This window comes from Chaetura pelagica, unplaced genomic scaffold (genome assembly GCF_000747805.2).
Source record: "Chaetura pelagica isolate M959 unplaced genomic scaffold, ChaPel_1.0 scaffold109, whole genome shotgun sequence".
Lineage (NCBI taxonomy): Eukaryota > Metazoa > Chordata > Aves > Apodiformes > Apodidae > Chaetura > Chaetura pelagica.
In genome coordinates this window covers 10,709,204-10,730,092 of record NW_009970725.1, presented here as the reverse complement: position 1 = coordinate 10,730,092, position 20,889 = coordinate 10,709,204, and the positions used below count along the sequence as shown (strand labels likewise).

At 39.3% G+C, this 20,889-nt stretch overlaps 1 protein-coding gene across 1 annotated transcript in view; it reads right to left on the bottom strand.

Moving 5' to 3' along the window:
• The window catches only part of EMILIN2 (elastin microfibril interfacer 2), a 31,966-nt gene extending 11,328 nt beyond the window's left edge, over positions 1 to 20,638 (bottom strand). Inside the window, exons 1-4 of the mRNA XM_010006926.1 lie at positions 20,603 to 20,638; positions 17,361 to 17,500; positions 7,506 to 7,681; positions 3,614 to 5,548 (exon numbers count right to left, since the gene is read on the bottom strand). Coding sequence (XP_010005228.1) covers positions 3,614 to 5,548; positions 7,506 to 7,681; positions 17,361 to 17,500; positions 20,603 to 20,638 — 2,287 coding nt within the window. The remainder of the gene's footprint in view (positions 1 to 3,613; positions 5,549 to 7,505; positions 7,682 to 17,360; positions 17,501 to 20,602) is intronic.
• Positions 20,639 to 20,889: the final 251 nt, after the last annotated feature.

Genomic DNA, 20,889 nt, shown 5'->3' with positions numbered 1-20,889 from the left:
TGCCCCAACCATGCTCTCCTCATCCCCAACACACACCAAAACAAAGTGTGCAAAACAAACTAGTGGGTAAAGCAATCTGTGACTAAACTCACAAGCAGACAAAAAGACCTGACCTAAATTGAAAGGTACCTAAGAGATTGGACAATTAAGTCACAAAGCACCACTTTGCACAAGCTCATAGGGAGTCTAAAGGAATTGACTACATGACTCTCACCAACTACAGTAACTACAATACTAAGATTTTATGTTGTCTTTTATCCATGCTGTATAGAGCATACATTTGGCTTCTTGGACTGTAGCTCCAACAGACATTTGACTTTTGCTATTGAAACCTTGCTGCAGAGTCAATTACCAGAGGAATTGCAGTTCAGGTCAAATAACTGTAACTAAGCAAACTGCACTCCCGGCACAGTATCTGGCTGCAAGACCACACTTCTGACTCCTGGACAACTTCATGAATATATATGAATAGGCAACAAGTTAAAATAAGACCACTCATTTCAACATTGTTTCAATTTTGTGCCATCTAAAGAGCCAACATACCCACAGAGATGCACAGAACACAATGGGAACATCAAATTACCCTACAAGATGTGGAGCTGGGGACTGTTACCATTCAAGGTGGACAAAGAGCTGCTGGATTACGCTACCTTGGCAAGCATATCATGCGTGGTGCTCCACAAGCTTAGAGCAGGCCACCACCTGCCTTCACCACCGCCTTGTGTATGAAGAATGGCAGGATGCTGTGCTACCCTCACAAGAAATTTTAACAAAAAAATACAGGTCTGACCTCTGATACAGGCATCTGATCTACAATCATTCACTAACCAGCTTGTCAGCTTCAACTGAGGCACTTCAAACCTCCCAATAAAAAAACCTGAAGAAAACACAGCCGTATTCCTAAAATCAGGGTCATTTGACTTTGCTCAGGATTACAGTGCATTGGACTTACACTGCTTGATAAGATTTTTCTATCATATTTCTTGCAATGAATCCTTGCTTTATTGCCCTCAACAACTGTTGTTAGTAACAAATTGTTTCTGCTTCAACCCTTCCAAAGTCAAATGACATCATTTGAATGCTACGATGCGCTGGCTAAGAGTGCATCAGAAATTCAACACCAATCTACAGCCAGGACTGGAAGTCTTATTTTCAAATGATACTGAAAATCAGAGAGGATGCTGCAGATGATGAGCATAAAACCGGTAAAAGCCATACCAAATTCATGAAACAGAGACACCAAACTTCTTCCAAAAAAGGCTCTTTTACCAAAATCTTTCTGTAATTCCAGCCATCAAAATTTACCCTGGCTTTTGTGCTAGACGGCATTACTGTAATTGGAAACATCTGGGGATTGAAGCACGTGCTTCAAGAATCCTTCAGAGGCCAGAGACACCCCACAGCAGTGAGGGATGCTCAGAGTACCTGCTCCCCAGTGTCAGCAGCAATGTCCTTCCCCACACTTTAATACTCAATGGTGGGTGGAGGACTCTGCCCTGAAATTGCATCATGCTACAGAAACCCAGGCACACCAAGGCTTTTTAATGCTTTACGACATCGTAATAGGGGCTGATAAATACAATCCATGAGGCTGCTCAAACACCTGCTTTAAATAGAAGAAGAAAGGTTACTGTGTATCTTGGATCTTTCTCCTGTGTTGGTCCCTAGTGCAAATTCTGGGCGAGATGGATGAGAAATAGGATTACAAACATACATCATACTGCATTTTAATAGGGACTGGGTCTGCTTTTGCAAAATCTAGGGGTGAAGGTTCTAACCCTGTTGAATTAACTAAAGACTTCTCCAAAATAAATGTCTCAGAATTACAGACCCCCTGCATCCTCCTTCACTTCTTCCTTTAAAGGAAGAGAAATGTTTCTTACTTAATTTCATACAAGAGCTTCTCATCTCAGGAGGATTTTTGTGTCAAGTACTGCAATGCTTTTAGTTTTAAGCAATTAAACAGAACAAATGCATCTATCAGAGGCTTGCTAGTCTCCACCTCAGAGTGAGAAGGATATTCTTAGGAAGAATTTCTTTACTGATAGAGTAGTCGGGCACTGGAACGGGCTGCCCAGGGAGGTGGTTGAGTCACCATCCCTGCAAGTATTCAAGAAACATGTAGATGTGGCACTTCATGGCATGCTCTAGTGGGCACAGTGGGGTTTTTGTGGGTTGCGTGTTGTTGGTTTTGTGGGGTGTGTGGTTGTGGGACTTTTTTTATTATTATTGTTATTGTTTGGGTGGGTTGTTTTGTTCCCTTTGTCCCCTTCATCCCCTTCATCCTCTCCCCAGGTGGATGATGGGACTAGGTGATCTTAGAGGTCTTTTCCAACCGTGACAATTCTGTGATTTTTCCCTGCTGGAATTACTTTCAGACCTTTCATGAAGCACAACTTGTCTATCCAAGCAAGAGCACTACCAGTCTCACATCTTATCTCCTCCAGCCACCATCAAGTGCCACAGCCAACAACAGACTCTTCTCTCAACACCTCTTAATCTGATTTAAGGCCAGTCACAGGAATAGGCCTCATACTTATCTCACACATGCACAGAATTAAAACCATAAGCGCCAACCAACTGAAGAGTGCAATTTCAAAACAGTCTCCAATTCCTATGTTTCTGCATCATGCTAAAAGAGACAGGAACTCAGCTTCCTTCTGTGAATTTTGACTCTTTAGAAAAACAATGGATTACTGAAATTTGGAGCAAGAACTGCAGAAAAAACTGAGCAGCATCTGGCAAGGTCTCTAAGCCACAATGGCAAGGTTCACCAAGGTGCAGAGTTCACCATTTCTCAGCCTTCTGTGCAGAAGGGAAGGAGCTTCCACTTCTCAGACACTTTAATGAAAACTTCAAGCCACCTGTGGAGATAGATCTGAGCAAAGATGTTGGAATACTAACTGAGGTGGGAAAACACTGCCAGCTGGGGTGTGCACATATTGCCAATTTGCCAACGATATTGTGGGAATGCAAACTTATGGCAAAGCTATGAAGCAGAAGTCTTATATTGCCACACCAAGATATGCCAGAGCTTTTTTGCCAAAGTCCTAAATCAAAGAGCTGCTGCTGAATTATAATCTTTAATTCATGCTAAGAACAAAACGCCCAGGGAATCTTTCTTATCATAAATTTGAATTCCTTTGACTTTGTTTTTCTCCATTTAATTTTCAATTTCTCCTGAGGAAGAAAGCATAATCTCACATGAAATAAACCAGAACAAAATAAAATCCAATCAAGTTAAATGAAATAATACCCACTGATAGCTATCACTTAAAACTCACCGTAAACACACAATCCTAAATTGTTACTTTTTCCACTCTCCCTATTCTGGCTCAAAGTAAACATGAAAGCATGTAAGACTACTTTTTTTTTTTTTTTTTTTAAGGTTTGTTTTGGGGTTTTTTTGGTGAGAATACTTTTACAAGCACTTCAAGTCCTCTGTGGTGTTCTCGAGCAAGGAGCCAAAATTAGAGTCACTATAAACACACAGCAGAAATTGTGTAATATTAAATTTTTCCTCCCTCATTCAGTTCCTTTATAAATTATTCAGAAAATAAAGTCAGCTGAAAAACAAACAAAAAAGTCTTAAAAAAAAGCTAAAAGGACTTACTTGTGTCAGGCTGAGATTTCAGCACGCTTTCAATGTCTGTGGTGATTTTGGAGACCTGACTATTAAACTGTTGGATGGAATTTTTGAGGCCAGAAATGTCAGTGGAGTGAGAGGCTATAGTTCCATTCATTTCACGAATGCAGTTCCATAAGCTGCTCACATGCTTATTCAGACCTTCTTTTATCTTCTGCAAGCTACCTGAAACAGAGTCCAGCTTGCCACAAACTTTTTCAACACGTGAGACCCTGCTCTCAACATCTGAAACACCCTCCTGGATACCCTGGGTATTTTCTTTGCACTTACTAAGATCATTCAGGATATGGTCATTCAATTGTTCTAGTCTCTCCTTCACTTCACCACAGCAATTATCACTGGAATGAGCAGTTTGGTTTGCAAATGTCCTCTGCATTTGATCGATTTTTCTGAAGACACCTCGCTGTGTTTTTCTACAGGTAGAATTGACACCCAGAAGCTGCTCCTTGCAGCTGCTCAAGCCATCTTGAAGATTCTTCATATCTTTATCCATGACATTTAGACTATACCGGAATACACGTACGTCTCTTTGCATTTTCTGGATGTCACGCTGGTTACCCTTAATTAAGTTGAGTTTGTCATTAAGAGAGCTATTTAGAGATTGCAGGAGAACCGAGTTGTTCTCTGTTTTCAAAAGCAAGTGATTGTATCTGTTGTTACAGTTTTCTAGCTCTTTCTGAAGGTCCTCTGTACCTTGTGGTGCAGACTGACATTTCTGCCCACAGAGGTGTTCAAGCGACAGTAGTTTGTTCTTCAGGAAGTTCATCTCTGCTGTAAATTGCTCATTTGCCAATCCTGCGTCACTGGGCAAGATGGGCCCAGGATTAATAAACATTCCATCTGGGTCTGTGGTATTGGCAATCTCTAAAATAGTGCCACCCAGCCTATCTTCTAGTGCCCGGAGCTTTTGGTCAAACAAGTGTCTCAGTTCATCTGCCTCAGCAGCTATTGCCCCACGGAGAGTTTCCTCAACGTAAAAGCAATGCTCTTCAGCATTTCGCTCCGTAGTATTCATCCTCGCATCGAGCTCCTCAAACCTCTCACCAAACATGTCTTCTAGGTCTGGAGTTGACAATCGACTGATTTCATTATCTATTCTGACGTTCAAGATCCTGTGTGCTTCTGCAACTCTGTCAATCTTCTTATCTAAGTCTTTTATCTGTTGGTCAAAGTAACTTCTCTCGCTCTCCTTGCAACAACTGGACTTGTTTGATGGAATCTGAGTTCGAAGAGTATTTATTTCTTTCCTCAAATCATTCTCTTTTCCTCTTATAACGTCAATTATTCCTAAACAGTTGTTTTCATTGTCGTCACACTGATGCTGGATATCTTGTAGTTTGTATTCACAGGAATTCTTCAGATCTGCCATTTTCTTTTCAAATCCTTCCAGTAATTCCTGTCTGAGGGACTCAAATTTTGAGTCTATATATGCCTGATATATATTGTCACTAGGCATTGTTATTGTAGGTCCTTGTGCTGCCTCCTGCAGTTGTTTCAATTGTCCTTCATAGCCTTTTACTTTTCCATTCAGTTCCTCCAGCTCATCATTCCTCATCTTCAAGGCTTCTTTGACCTCAGCTAGCTCAGACTTTATATCTTCCATTTCAAAATCAATAAAAGGGTCTTTTTGATCTTTATTGCTGAGGAGTCCAGGCAGATGAATAGTGTCCGTTTCACCACCAACTGCACTATCAGGCTCTGGGCGGTCATAAAGGTTATTCAGCCAAGTGACCAACACCTTACTGGCATCTTCTTGGACAGTGAGCTTTAAGTTTTCATTCACACCTGCCACAGAAGACTGAAGTTCAAGCACCGACCGCGTAAGTCTAAACAATTCATCCTCAAGAAACTGCATTTTCTTCTCATAGGGAGAAGGTTCCGGAACTTCTGTTGGCTCTGCATCTGTTTCATGGAAACAACAAAGTCTGTATATAAATATTCCCAGTGGTATCTGTTTTAGTCAGCTAAGGCTAATTTCACTTCTCTTTAAATCTAAATAATGATTTAACTTGCATAATGCTTGTTCCCTTTTCTATCCTTTTTTCCAGTAGCTTATAATTAAAATTATATCAAAACACTCCAAACTTTGAGCACAGTGACCAGTTTCTGCCAAGACCATTACAGATCCACCCAGATCAAAACACAATTACCTTAGAGTCACTGCAAGTCAAGATATGGAGTGTGATCCCAAATAATTATCTAATATTAACCAAACGTGCAGCTAGACCACCAAATGTTTTAGTTTAGAAAACATTTAATATCACTTTAATGCAGAGATCCAGATGATAATTTTTATTTGCATACTCCCATATACTTTTGCCATTATGCACAGTGGGGTAAATTCTAGTAATACATCACCTACATTCCTAATTGTGATTTTGCATTATGTATTTTATGCAATGCATAATTCAAAGATCTTTGCACAGTTAACGAATACTATTACAGACATTAAAAAAACCCCAACAAACTGACAACAGTGAAGTTAAGAGACAGAAGTGAAAAAGATACTATACTTCTTTACAGAAACACAACCTGCTAGCATTAGAATAACTCTTTCAGATTATGAATATACAACTAAGGAGATAAGGATAAGAATAAGGATAAGGATAAGAAGAGTGCCCTGTCAAGTTAGGACCACATTGTGTTGAAATGGTGTTAAATCTTCAGACAAAAGAAAACTAGCACTGGTTCCAAGCTATACATTCTGAATTCACAGCAGAGAGCAACACTGAGACAGGGTCTGAAAGACATGCAGTTGGAATTTTTCCTAAGTTTTAAACTGTATTTTGGCTTAAAGACCTTACAAAGAAGGTAGGAAGTTACACATGTGCTCTTCAAGACTGGCAAGGTGGCTGATTCCTTTAATAATAAAAAAGTGTGTGCACACAGAGTGTAACTATTACATACACACTGGTCTATTTTATGTGGTTTACAGTTCTTTCAATGTCAGAGCAGAAAGAAAATCTCTAGACATAAGCAGCGTGCAAGTTACTTAAAGATATTGTTTTATTATTAGCTTTTGGAAATTGTATTTTAGGTGTATATTTAGGCTACGAAAATATTTTTAAAGCTTGTTTTTAAAGCACATAAATGATCTATAGGATTTCTTTAAAACCATGTATTCAGTTTCAATCCATTCCACTACAGAAAAATCACAAGTGGAAATCTGACTAAGTGTTACATGTTACACTAATCTTGGATGATGTGCTGAGATAAAGTCCTTCAGAAGGCAACATCTCTTTATCATTGTTTGTTAACACAGAAGAGGCATAATACTGCAGTAACAGCACACCCCTTGTCCTTTCAGAATACACTATCTTATACAAACATCATTCCTTCTTTAAGGTGCTTTTTCAGCAACTGATGCTGACCATTCCCTTAGCCCTTACAGTTAAAGCAGGTAATTTAACATGAATCTGTAAAATCTACACAAGAACTTGAACAAAACACTGAAACTCCTGGGGAACATTACCTATCATTAAAATTAGCACCTAGTGGTTTGGGTTTTTTTGTTTTAATAATAGTTCCTCTGAATTAGTATTTGTTTTTGGACGTTGAAGAAAACACAAAAAAAAACCCCTGTAAATTCTTATCAAAAAAAACAACCTTCATGTAAAAATTTTCCTGAACCATGAGTAGACAACACTGGCATTTATGGCCAGTGTTTTACACCCACCCCTCCATTATTCTTCAGAAAATTCTCTGTATCAAGATTATTATTTCCTGGCTATTTTTTTCCTACCACACAGTATCTTCCACATGGGCTTTGTACAAGCCAGTCCCTGCGTTTAATAGAAACCGTAATGGCTCTTACACTTAAAAGACAAGACAAGAAACAAAAACTCAAACAAAAAGTTACCCAAGCCTTTCTTCACAACAGCTTTTGCTGGTGGTGTTGGCCGACGAGCATTGTTGGGCTTTTCTGCTGGGCCTTCTCTGCAGTCTTCCCCTTTGTACCCAGGACAACATCTCCATTCCAGCTCTGTTACTGTCTTATATGCAACTGTGTACCGAGGTCTGAAACTTGTTCGGTATCTGCCAAAACAAAACATTTTAAAAAATCTGTAACCTAACCTGCTATTTAGATTAAACCTAAAATGCAGAAGTTTGTCGTGCAGGTTTTTAAAAATTAAAACAAATTAATTTAATGTAGGCTTCATTTTCATTCCTCAAACATCAAATTAACAGAAGTTTCTGTCCAGGTTTTAGTCACTTGCACTCAACACAGTCATGCCAGGGAGAGCAAATACGGCCATAGAACAGGGTCCTCCCTTTATGAGCAGAATGAAAATGCATTGTGGGAAGGGAAGGTTAGTCTCAAAAGATACTGCTGAGTGTAACCAATGTATTTCACTCTGGATTCAAAACCTTTTTCCTCTAACTGCTTTTCCTTACAAACCCACCCACAGGCCTGCACTGGCAGCAACTCTTCTTGGCATAAAAAAATGCTTCTATCTCCTTTGTCCCACTTGTCTTTCCACAGCCTCCACTTAAACTATCCCTCAGAACCTGTATGTATGGATTAGTCAAAGCTAGGATGGATACTCCAGAGAACGACAAAATGCTGAAAGCTGAGACAGATAAGAACATGAAAGGAGGTGTCAGATGAAAGGCTATGACCAATGAAGGAATCAGCTCTCTACTTTACTCCTCCAGTTAATTTGAAGAGGGTCATGCAGACAAACCTATGCACATGTTCTGTACATACAACTTTAAGTTCACACAATTAATAATTTGGAAGCTAACAAATAGCAAAGTGATTCTAATTGTGCAACTTTCTTTAACCACAGACTTCTTCAATAACTTCCTTCAGGACACAGGCTGCATGTTCAACTACAGACACTTTTGTATTTCACTAGATATATGCATATGCATATGCAGGGCTGTGCTATTTTACAAAAGGTCCATCAATTTCATGTACAGTTCATTCTGGATTGAGAGATGAGGAAAATAAAACAGGGATTCATTCCCTCAGTTCTGTAAATAGGTATGCTTGGAACATGCACAGCAATAGAAACAAAAAAGTTACCCTGAGTTCCCACATGAACTCCTTTCTCTGAATAAGACTAGTGTCATACTAGTAACCTCCCTACCACATTTTCACATCTTTTTTTCCTTAATATTATATCAGATTAGAACAGTTTGCATCCATTAATGAATGACAGACTCACTTCATAGCTGAGGTGTCCCCAGAGTACTAATACAGGCAAAAGATACACAAGACAGCAACAAAGGACTCAACAAGCTCTGCAACAGATTTCATTCATAGCCTGGCTGGGCTCACAGGGAGCATATTTTAGGACAGAGGGGACACAGTGCAGAACAGGCTGCACCAGAAGCAGCCGTGCTATCACAGAAAGAAAATCCCAACAAACAACCACATGTTTCATTAACGGAAACCTTTTCTTGTATTAATATGCAAAATTCTTTATTGTTTAAAAACAACTGGTAATCTGCTACTAAATGGAGTAAGATAAATCATACATTGAATGCAAAACAGTTTTTATTGAAGGTCACAGAGTAAGAGTTGAACTGTTAAACTTCAAAGCTTCTCTTGCTACATGTGTAAACAATTGCTGAAAAAAATATCTTTTTTGTTTTTTTGCCTTCAGAGACATAATTTTAATATAACATCCCACATCTGATAGCCATTTGCTATTGCTTTTTAGTAAGCTGCTTAGAAAACATGGGGCAGGGAGGTTAAAATGTTAATTACTAATTTCCAACCATGTATTTCCCAATTCTGCCACCATGTATTCTAAGTTTTGCACTCAGGAAATAATCAGTGTAATTTTGCATTATTACTTTATCCATGACTTCTGATTTAAGGGGACTAGGGACAATGTATTCTTTCCAACTATTTTGGGGCCGAAAAGTAGTGTATTCTACTAAGGCTCTGGATTCCCTTCTCCTGTCAATCTTCATAGGAAGGCAGGGGTAGGCAAGGCCATCATCTGTCTACTAGATGCTCACAACTGAAGTGGTTTTCTGTGGTTGTCAGCTTTTCAGCTTCTCGGGTTCTGCCTTGGACCACATAAACTCTGAGTGGGTTTCCCATCCTTTTTTACCTTCACAACTGCATATATGAAACAGCTGTAGACTGCACTCCAGCTCACCATTTCTTATACAACTTTCACCAAAAACATCTGCTGAATCCTGTTTACAAATATAAGGTACAGCCATCCCCATGGTCAAGTGCTTTAATTGAATTAAATAAAGGAGTGCACCGTAGAGGGTACCACTGGGAAAGACAACATCCTGACCACCCAGGAACTTCCTTTTCCTTCTCCCTTATCTGGTATCAAACCACATCTTGTGAATGTAATTTGGGTTTGATTCCTTTCCTTCTAACTAGCTGAGAGAGTCAGAGGAGTGACAGGAATAGCTTGGTACTTCAGTGTTTTGAAGTGGTTTGAGAGAGTCATTACAACCTCCCTCACAACCACCACATTTTTTAAATGCAAACTTTGAACTTTTCAGATCAATTTTCACATGCTGGAAATGGTTGCACATACTTTCCTCTGATTTCCATAAAATACTACTCCAAATTTTCTGTGTGCTTCTCTCTATGCTTTCAGGGCCAAACTCCTTCCTGAAAATTGCAGTATTTTTACTATCTTAAAACACCACTGATACATTTCTCTGTTTTTCCTAATGAAGTTTTAAGAATGCAGCTCAGACAAGATTTATAAAAGCATAAGAACAATTTTCATGCAAATCCTGAACATCTTTGCTCAAATTACGGAACAAGGATTTTCTTTGTACCATTTCTGCCATTCCTATCATACTTTTGACAAGTTCCCCTTTGCATGCTTTCTCTGTAGTCAACTTCATCAATGTCGACATCCTCAGATTAATTCAACCTTGAGACAAAAATAAATTGCAAGACACAACCATACACAAAAGAAGAATATAAAAAAATTAAAAGAAACCAAGCTTAGTGCTTTTCATATGAGCAAATTATAAAACTTTTCCGAACTCTACCTTAAAAATAAAAAAAGAAGCAGGTTCAATATTTTCATTCTTTTTTATTTCCTAGTTTCATGATCCTAAATAGGCATGAAATGTTTTAATATGATTTAATTAAAAAAATATTTGAAATGCAGAAGAATCCTCCCATTCTAAATGAGAAAATAAAAACACTGTGTATCAAGAACTTTTAAAATGTCATAGCAGTCAATTCCTTCCAAAATCTTGCAAATGTGAGAGCTCAAGCAAATACATGAATTGGATCTGTTTTGATTTCAGCTATGGCACATCAAATACAGACTAACCTGAATCCTAAACCACAATTCTCTTAAAGAAAAAAAAAAAAAAAAAAAGAAAAAAAAAAAAAACAGCTAAAATCAAAGTGCTTTGAAATTTGGATGTAGAACAGCTTTCATATTTTATGTCTTAAACCACGGCAACAAAACATCTATACTCCTCAGAAATTAAACTGGGATTTACTTAGCAAGAGCTATTGCACCTCTATACTGCCAGTGCAGCTGAATGGACCACACAGCTGGTCCCATTTACTTGAACAAGACCAGTCATACAAAGCTGGGAAACACAAACTTACCCTAATACCCTTCTAATTTGAATCCAGTCACATAAAAGTTTCTTAAAAATCACATCTCCATTGCCACAGCTTCACTACTGATGATAAGCTTCATCCACAGTTGTGGAAGTTGCCCATGCAAGGATTGGTGTCACTGCGCACAGATAAATGACAGTCACCATCATGCATCCAGCCCAAGGGAGACTGTCAATTCATACAACAGGTTTTTTAAAGCCAGAACGTTGCTCTGTCAGTGGATTTCAGCAGAGGAGCTGGACACTTCCAGGATTTTGGCAGGATATGAGAGTCCAACAGCACTCAACACAATTATATTATTGATTACAGTTCTAACAAAAAAACCCCAAAGCTTTCTGCTAAGGATCACATCCCAAGAATAATTTGTGATTCTACACGTTTTGATAACATGAGATTGGGAGCTATTAGAATATGCAAATCAGACATGTCTTTATTTACATTTGCAGTATTCTGAATCCAATTGCTCACTTATAGTCCCAGCAAGCACAGGACATACAAACACAAACATACAAAACATCCAAAATGCACTCAGTATAGCAGAAGAGATGAAAGGTTGCTTCTCTGTGCAGCTGGGTAGAATTACACGGTTGGAACACAATGTGCCCAAATGTCACATCTTTCATCTTGTAGGTTTGAATTTTTATGCAGCTACCTAGTGAGGCAATTTGGTCAAAAGGGTTCTCAGAAGTTTCAGAAGTTACTTGAAGAATTGAGACTCCACTTTAATGCCTGTATATGCTGGAATGTAATTCAAAATAGTAAAACATTAAATCTTCCTCCACTTGAGTCTGATTTCTTCTATTCAAGTAAACGTTAATAAACACAACTATTTTTACAAGTGTGGACTGTCAGTCCAAGATGAGTGCATTTCCTTTTGGTGAATTGAGCTAAACACTACAAATGGAATCATTATTTTAGAAAGCATGAATAAAGGGCGATTTCAACAGTCTCTAATCTGTCCTTGCAACGGAAAAAATAAGAACAGCTGTTTTTTCAGTTTTTCCATAACAGGCTTATAACTACCAACGCCTACTACCTTCATCATGAACTCAACATACTGACCAAATGAGAAAACTCCTTCAGAACACAAATGCAAATCTCCATCTTCAATATCTAAGTATTTTGCAGCCAAAATAAAGTCACAGAGTGCTTCAACAGCATTCAAATATTCTTCTGCCTTAAGAGAAATGTATCTCTTAGGAAAATGCTTAATTAAAAATACACATTTTCTGCAAAAGCTAGATGTTTTGACTAGGGAAAAAGCTGTAATTTTCTCATAGTGCTAAATCACAGAAGGGAGTAGTTAGCACTGATATTTGGAATGTCACCTAATAGCGATAAAACAAATCAGAAACATTTGGACAGAACTGGTGGGAAAACACATGGCTCAGCTCCGTAACTAGATATTAACATTCAACCTTTAGGGAAATGCATGGAGATAAGTGCCACCACATCCTCGCTGTGAGGAAAGGACTGCAGAATCAGCATATGTTTCTACATAAGCAGCATATAAAATGTTTATTCTGAGCACAAAACTTCAAGGTTGTTCCAAAATTCTGTAGTCATTGGAAAAGGTCCCATAACTTCAGCAGTCTACAAATCAGTCTTACTGAATAGAAGATAATGAATCTTCACTATTTAATGTTTTTGCTGAATGTAGATCCATGATTTCTACATTATATAGCCTGCTCTTTCATGTCCCAGTCATCCAAATCTCCACTATATTGCAAAAAGAGTGCAAAAGTTGCACACAGACACCATCCAAAAATAGCACCTCAAAGACATATTTAAATGTAATCATATTTTGTCCAGGCATTTTTTATTTTGTTGGCTGCAAAGGCTTCCTCTGAAAAAGTACCTAAATTGGCCATTTATACTACAGAGTTACTAAACCAGAACCAGTTGATCCCAAGCTTTCTGTTTTCCAAAAGTACAGGTCTAATGGCCTGTAAATGTAATGCCCCTATAAATGGTGGCAGAAATCCTAGTTCTACTGAAATCCCATAGACTTCTAGCAATCTTAACAGTGAGTTTCAGTACACCAGAATTTCAGGAGCCTACTGGAGGTATGGACAGGCACTGGTTGTCTGTATCTCCCTTACCCAATAGAAATACAGTCGATACAGCCAACAGAGCCAAAACAGGTCTGCATCTCATCCTAAAGTCGTTATTTACATCTGATTACCTAAAGACTATGCTGGACACTAACGACATCAGCATTCGAGTCACCACCCCTGTAGTGTCTAAACTCCCTGCCTCATGTTCTTCCCCCTGGATGACAGACAACTCAAGTTAGCATCGGCTGAATCCCACCTCTGGATTTTTTTTCTCTTTCATAACCTTGCTACTACACAGCAGCACTGGAAGCTAGCTTGTGTCACAGACGAGCTTAATTTGAGAAAAATGTGTCTTTACTATGAGTTTATCCTCAGGCATTTATGGCAAGCTGTGGAAAGATGTTTTGACAGGAACTGATTAGCCTAACAAAAGTCTGCGTGTTCAGTCAAAGAAAGCCATGGAGTCAGTAAGAAATCCAAATAATATGCTGTAGCAAAAATGTATTTAGAAAGATTCCTAGTGAATCCCAGAATAGTTTTTTATTTTGATCTGGCATTAGAGACACTAAGCTACTTCTTACAGATGGACATAAGAAAGTGTCATCTTTGCACTGCTACTCTTCCTTTAGCTGGCATTTTTGCTTTCCAAAATTTATGTAAAGAAGGTCAGCACACACTTTTCCAAGCATTGAGGTCTGAGAAATTACTTTTCCTTCAAAAACCTGCCACTGACTTTACCCACTAGCCAGATCCTCTAGTCACAGCCATCCCAACAGAAGTTCCTGAAAGGCCGTGGTCTTGTCTTTATATAACATAATAATCAGGCCCTAATACACATTATCAAGGGCAAGCACAGAGTGCTTGAAAATCGTTTGCCCTGGGAAAAACACAATTTTCACACAAGCCCGTGAAATACATAAAGTTATGGTGACCTCCACTAGCACATACTTGCAAGGATAAGTGGGTATGGGTATGAGTAGCTTCTCTGGGCACGCACAGGCCCATAGGGGTGCTTTTAATAAGGTTTGCACTAATGTATAGCATGGCCATTTGCATCAGACCTATTCTGAGCTAAATACTGAATAAAAACTCCCACCGGCTGAGAGCATTAATGGGGACTGAAACTGGAGGAAAGCAAGAAAACAAGTTAAAGCACCACACATTTGCAGCAACACAACTGCTCGTTGTGTACATAACCAAAACACCACCCATCCAGGTCCCCGTAAAGAGTGCTTTACTATCAGACTAGAAAAGCACCCTAATTTTACTAAATCCATCATAAAATAGGAAGGAGCATTACAGATTAAATACTTTTGCCAATGTTTATTGTTTGTTCTGTCCCTTCGAACCACCTGAGAAGCACAGTAAGAGCAGAGGTTGCCTTTCATCTGGAAGAAACTGATTGGGGGTAGGAGACCTGGCACAGGTGATGTATATTCCTCCCTCCAACTCCATCATCAGTGTATCAGCTTTCAGGATGGATGGAGGAAAGTTGCTTTCCTCTACACCTAAGGAACACTGTCCTGTCATCTATTTGGGCCAGGGAAAGAGCAGAGAACCATGTTGCTCTGTTCTCTCTCACATGGCTCTCTTTAGTACTGTACATTAGTTCAATACATGCAAGAGAATGTGGCTGAAATTTACTGCAGAGATTTTTTTGTTGTTGTTTTGGTTTTTTTCAAGAAGTGGCATAGAAGATTAAAGGAACTGGTAGAAGATGAAATGCTCAATTCTTCTCAGACAATACCATAGGGTTTAATTTGTAGTTTCATTCAAAATCTCCTTAAGTGCCACTGTTCATTACTTAAACAGCTACATGTTATGATTTTGATGTCACTCATCTCAGCATTCTTCTATCAAAACCAAATGAGATTCAAAATACAATTTTCTCTCTTGGGAGACAAATGCTTCTTCTTGAGAAGAAACAACCAAAGACACTCTGAGACACAGCCCCATGTCTCATACTAGTGTTTCATTTTTCCAGGTGTGTGTGTATGGAGCTACATATATCTATCCACCACCACCTCTCTCAGCCAACAAGGATTTTATTTTTTAAAAAACTGACTACTTAAGTCTGGGAAGGAATGTTCAAAACACAAGTTTCAGGCTCACATCAGTGGAAAGGTCAAATGAGGATGCAGAGTGTTGCTCCTGATAAAGCTCCCTGAGAAGCTGATCTCCATTAGTATCTCTTCTGCTTCCGTGCCCACAAAATAAGCTTATCTCCAGGATCATTCCAAGAAAGACCTGCTGCTGATGGAGTATTTGAAAACATGCATATCTAGAACAGATAGCTGATTATCTTTATGAATGCAAGAGCTAACCTGTCAGATTACCTGGGACCCCAACTTTCAGAATAAAATGCAGCATTGTTTTGAGAGCTGATACTTTTCAAGACACCAGGTCAAAAGTGAACTGGAGGGGAGAAAAACGATGACATGAGAATGCTAAAGAAGAGATCAAATGGGAGAATAACCTCCAATGCCTAAAACTGGCACTGCTGACTTTCTAATAGTGTAGCATGTTCCTCGGTTATTTGGGTGATTTATGACAAGAAAAGGCCTTAAACAGGTCAGCAGCTCCCTAAAATTAGCAATTTTTTGTTTTGGCAACAGTTTGGCACTCAACAGTACAGGCCCCAGGACTCCAGGTCACACAGTTCTCACAGCAGGAAAGCACAAAAACTCTTAATTATTTACATTAATGTGAACTGAGAAGCAGTCTGTGATTTTTTTTTTTTTTAATTATTGCAATGAACTCGAATGATGTGTGAAATGAAAATTCCCTGTACAGTTCACAGAGGAGAAAGACTCTGTTGCATTCAGCGCATGGAGGCAGAGATGCAAAACTTCAAGTTCAGGGAGACAGCCAGGAAAGTTTACCACACCCAGCAGGCACTCAAGGATTTTCAGACAAGCACTCCAGGAAACTTAAGCACGTTCTGAAGTTTTTAAAGTTTGCTTAGTGTTTTCAATGCACAACCCCTTAGGCTAGCCTCCCTATGTAGTCAGCTAGCTGGAGCCTGTACAAAGAAATTCTGCTTCATACAAAATACACTAAGTAGGAGAAAAAAAAATCCTAAAGACCTTTTCAGATATTTGGAAGGAAAATATTAAACAGTCCTCGCTTTCCCTTCAACTTTTTGTGCATCCTGGAAGTTTTTCTTATGAGATATGCATTGCTAGAAGGCAGTGGCAAGTACAGGCTCTGATCTGTGCTGACTTGTATATCTTGAGTTTGATCCTGCCTGGAGCCAAACACTCTGACACTGGGCTTTATGCTTGATTTCCAGCAACAGTCTCAGATAATCCGTAACTACACTGGGAACTGTTGAAGGGCAGAAAATTAATTTGGATTTCCTACATGTTCCTAGACTGGAGCTGATGTGCTGCACCCAGGTCATTCTCAGGTTGCCTGAAAATGGTAAACTGGTGGAGACACTTACCTTGAACTGAAAGTTTGATTCTCTGTTTTATGTAAAAAAATACTATTTCACTAGATAATATTTTATTAATAAACACTGAATAATGCTTAATAATAGCTATGTGTTACCAATGAGTATAGTCATATATTCTGATATTTATGGTTGTGGAAAACTAGCAGCAACAGTGTCTGAAGGCAATAGCTTGAAATAACTTTAATCTTCCTCTTGGTAATGATCAAAACCCTGATTTGTTTGGAAGCCATTATTTATGGTCATTTGAAAGTATTAAATGACAAGAAGTGGGAAAATATTGCTCAGGTTTGGAGAGACTTGCTAATTTAGCTGTTCATTCATCATTTTCTTGACCTTTTTCTAAGTATACATAACCTAGGGAAACAATGAGTTTACTTACTATATGTCTATCATTAGTGTTAAGATGAGAAGCTCACACTAAATCATTAAATCCACTCCCCACAAGCTAAGGACAGGTCACCTGACTCCTTATACACTTGAGCACACAAGTATCTTTACTCGCTTGAGCAGAATTAATGGGAGTTGGTACTTGAATAAAGGAACCTGCTAAAACATCCTTTCTTCAAGTCCCTGAGCAACTTTGAAGCTAGCTCTGCTGTTAGCCAGGGGCTATGGGGGGATTACATGATTTCCAGAGGTTCCTCATCATCTAATTCTTTTTCTATTTGATTTACCACCTCATATGGTGAAGTCCCATTTGTCAGTTCTGCAGCAAAGACAGAAAGCCAGAAAACGTCCCTCTTCTTTGTCTGCCTCAGTTCAGGCTTTAAAATTTAAAATAATAAAAAAAAATAAAGCCTTACTAGTGAAAGTGACTTTACCCAAAAATACCAGGCCATAAATTGGAGCAGCTACAGTGCAGCCAGGTGTCCCACATACTGTACAGCACAAGAGGCAAAACAACTGGTATAACAAGATCCTTCCCTAAAGCAATAACATTGACTTGAGGATGTCCAAGAGAAGCCACAACCCTAAAGAACATGTAGAATCTAGCCAGAAGTGCAATACATTTTGCTTTCACAGTCAGAAACTATTAGTTACAAATTGCTAATAATGCTAATTATGTTACTAAACAATCTATAAGAAAGCTAGGAAAAGAAATTCACAACACAATAAGTGGGCAGGGGTCAGTTATTTATTAAGCAATATTAAATTTCAAAACAGACAGGTTCTTTTTAGTGGGTAAACACACTAATGTTTTCGTCTAAGTACCTTTCAGTCCAATGACCTACTCATAACAAAGCTCCTTCCTTCTTTGCTAGTCACAGTTTTAAGAAAAATAAATCAGGAGTCCCCCATACTTCAAAGGGAACACACTTCAAAGGGCCCTTCTGTTTTTTCTTTCTACTCCCTCTCTTCCTATCTCTTAAGCAGCCACACTTCAACTCACATTTATCCTTGACACCTTAATCAGCTCAAAGCATTCACTAACTTGGAGCCCAAATACCTATAAAACACTTAAACAATGAAGTATAATAATTTCCTGAATTTCAGCTTAACATTTCAGGAAACAAACCCTGTAGCCAAACTGAAATTACAGTCAACACTCCCAGAAGTGCAGTCACTCCAACAGTGGGTTGGTTGTTTTTTTTCCAGACCAATTATATTTTAATGGGGAGATGAAGAGGTTTCATGCATGCATGATTTTTAGGCTTAATCACCAGAGCTTTCTATTTCTTAAAAAAACCCACAAAAAACAAACAAAAAAACCCCAGAAAAACAACAAAAGAAAAATCAGTGCAGACCATAATCCATATCTACAATACCCACTCTCCTATATGCGAAGAACATGTGAAATTCAGGAGTTCCCTATACGTTTAAGGCAGTGAAACACTTCCATATAAAATGCAGTGAGCTATTTAAGTAATTGGCATGCATAACCTAGAACATACCAGACACTAGAAGGGCTCTTTAAACCTAGTCCTAAAATAATTTAAATCAATAGTAAATAATCTGACTGACAAAAAAAAACCAAACCCAAACACCCTAATAGTACTTAAGTGCTAATAAAACCCATATATCTATCATACAGTTAACAAACTCTTTGTTTGATTTGGGTCTCACTGTCCCCACTGTCTCTGGCAGAATGAGCTCTTAGATGAATCACAAGTATCAGAAGGATATGCAGGGACTGTCGTTTATTCTAATGAATATCTGCTATTTAGTTCATTTTTAACTTACTATGCAAGTGCATAAAGGAAAAAAGAGAGTCATTTCATAAAAGTCCTCACAATCATTTATTTGTTGCTTTTTTAGCTCTTTCCTGTCCTACTTTTGTCAATATCAGCTAGCAAACATATATACACACATTTTGTTATTCAGACCACTACTCCTACTGAATTAAATAGTTTTCACAGGAATTGTTACTCCTGTTTTCAGGGGTTTGCAGGATGTGAACTATGTATTTCAAATGCTTTGGATTAGTTCCTTTTTCACTCTGCCACTAAAATAAAGTGCACACCAGCAATAGATGGAAAAAATAAAATGTCACAGCCTATCAACAGAGAGTTCTGGACACAATAACACTTCTAAGATTTTGATATACCAACTGTTTCCATGTTATCAGTTGGTGCTGTAATAGGTACTTGAAATGTTTTATGTTAAGAATAAGGAATTGTTTTGCAGTTTCCATTAGGGTTATGAAGAAAAGAAGAGTTATGATCATCAAAGAAACTAAAACTGAAGAAACCAAAGCTTATGGTAAGTATCTAATTTCATTCTCAAAGGAACAAGAAACCCCCATGTGATTGGCCACAGCAGGCAAGACCAAATATCTGCTTAGCCCTGAATTCTCTCTCTGACAGCAGCCGAGTCCAGATGTTTGGGAAAAGCAGAAGGACAAACAGTGCCACTTCACAGAACCACAGAGTCATCTGGGAGGGATGGTACTTCTGGAGGCCATCCAGTCCAGCCCCTTGCTCAAGCTGGGCTTCCCCTTCTGACTCCTGCCAAAGATCTCACCCACTCATGCAGTTCTCAGTTCAGGAATTTCCTGAGCTAGAAGCTAGAAGCTAGTGCCTTTGCACTTTCTTCATTATCTGCTAGCAGATAGTCCAAGAAAATCCTAATTTACCACCTCTGAAATTCCTTGTTTAATGCTTGGTGATTTATGTGTTCAAGAAGCTCAGTTTCAACCCCTCCTCACTCCACAGCTCCACTACAGAGACTCTGCACAACAAAGGGCACACCCCATTACACAGCCCATGAGCTCTGCCAGAAATCCAAAATGGCCAGTTCAGCACTCCAAACAGAAAAATGGGAAATTACACAAGAGAGTGTTACTCAGCTGTCTTCTGCCTCTGTTTTTTTCCCCTCAAATTCCAGTGTTTATATATTCCAATGGAGAAAAGCTACTTTTTAAAAACTAAACTAACAACCCAAACAAAAACCAGTGCATTTGAATGCCAAACTCCCAACATCCATCGTGTCAGGCCCCAGGTTTGCAGCATCATCAACGTCCAGCCTATTCCAGTAGCACACAGAACCAAGCAGTATCAGTCCCATCCTCATTGTTTCACGTCAAAATAAAAACTAGTTATTCTTTGTTGCAAAAGAATCCTCACTATCAACTCAGTTCAACTCTGAGCCTAATCCATGGAAATCTCTGGGTGTTCTTCCACTGGCTTCTAGAGGAGATGAAATGGTTTGGCAGAGTGCTTCTCACCTACAGCTTTTAAAGAGAAGTGTGCAAATATTACTGTTCTCCAGGTGAGCAACTGAGAAAAGGGGATTTACCTGCCTGAGCTCAGCCAGAAGGTGAGATGCAGCTGAACTCCTGCTGTACCTGCAGGCTCACACAGCCCTGCTACCGCACCCCGTGCTGTGCGTGCTCACTCTACAGACTGTTACGTGGCCACACCACCTACCGCACGGCGCTTAACATCAAGCAAGAAAGCCCGCATTGCCCTCTGCAAAAACCCCTGCGCTGGCAGGGATTTGCTGGAGAACCGACAGGGATACACGAACTGCCTTACGCCCCTGGCTCTCCCTCCCTGTTCCGCGCCGGATCCAGCAGCACAGAGCAACCCCACACCCGTTGATTTAGGCCGTCCCGCAGCGCCGAGGGGGTTGGCAGGGGGGTTGGCAGGTGAGCTGCGGGCAGGTGCGGGCGGTGCCACCGCCCCCGCGCCCCTCCCGCCCGCCCTGCCCGCCC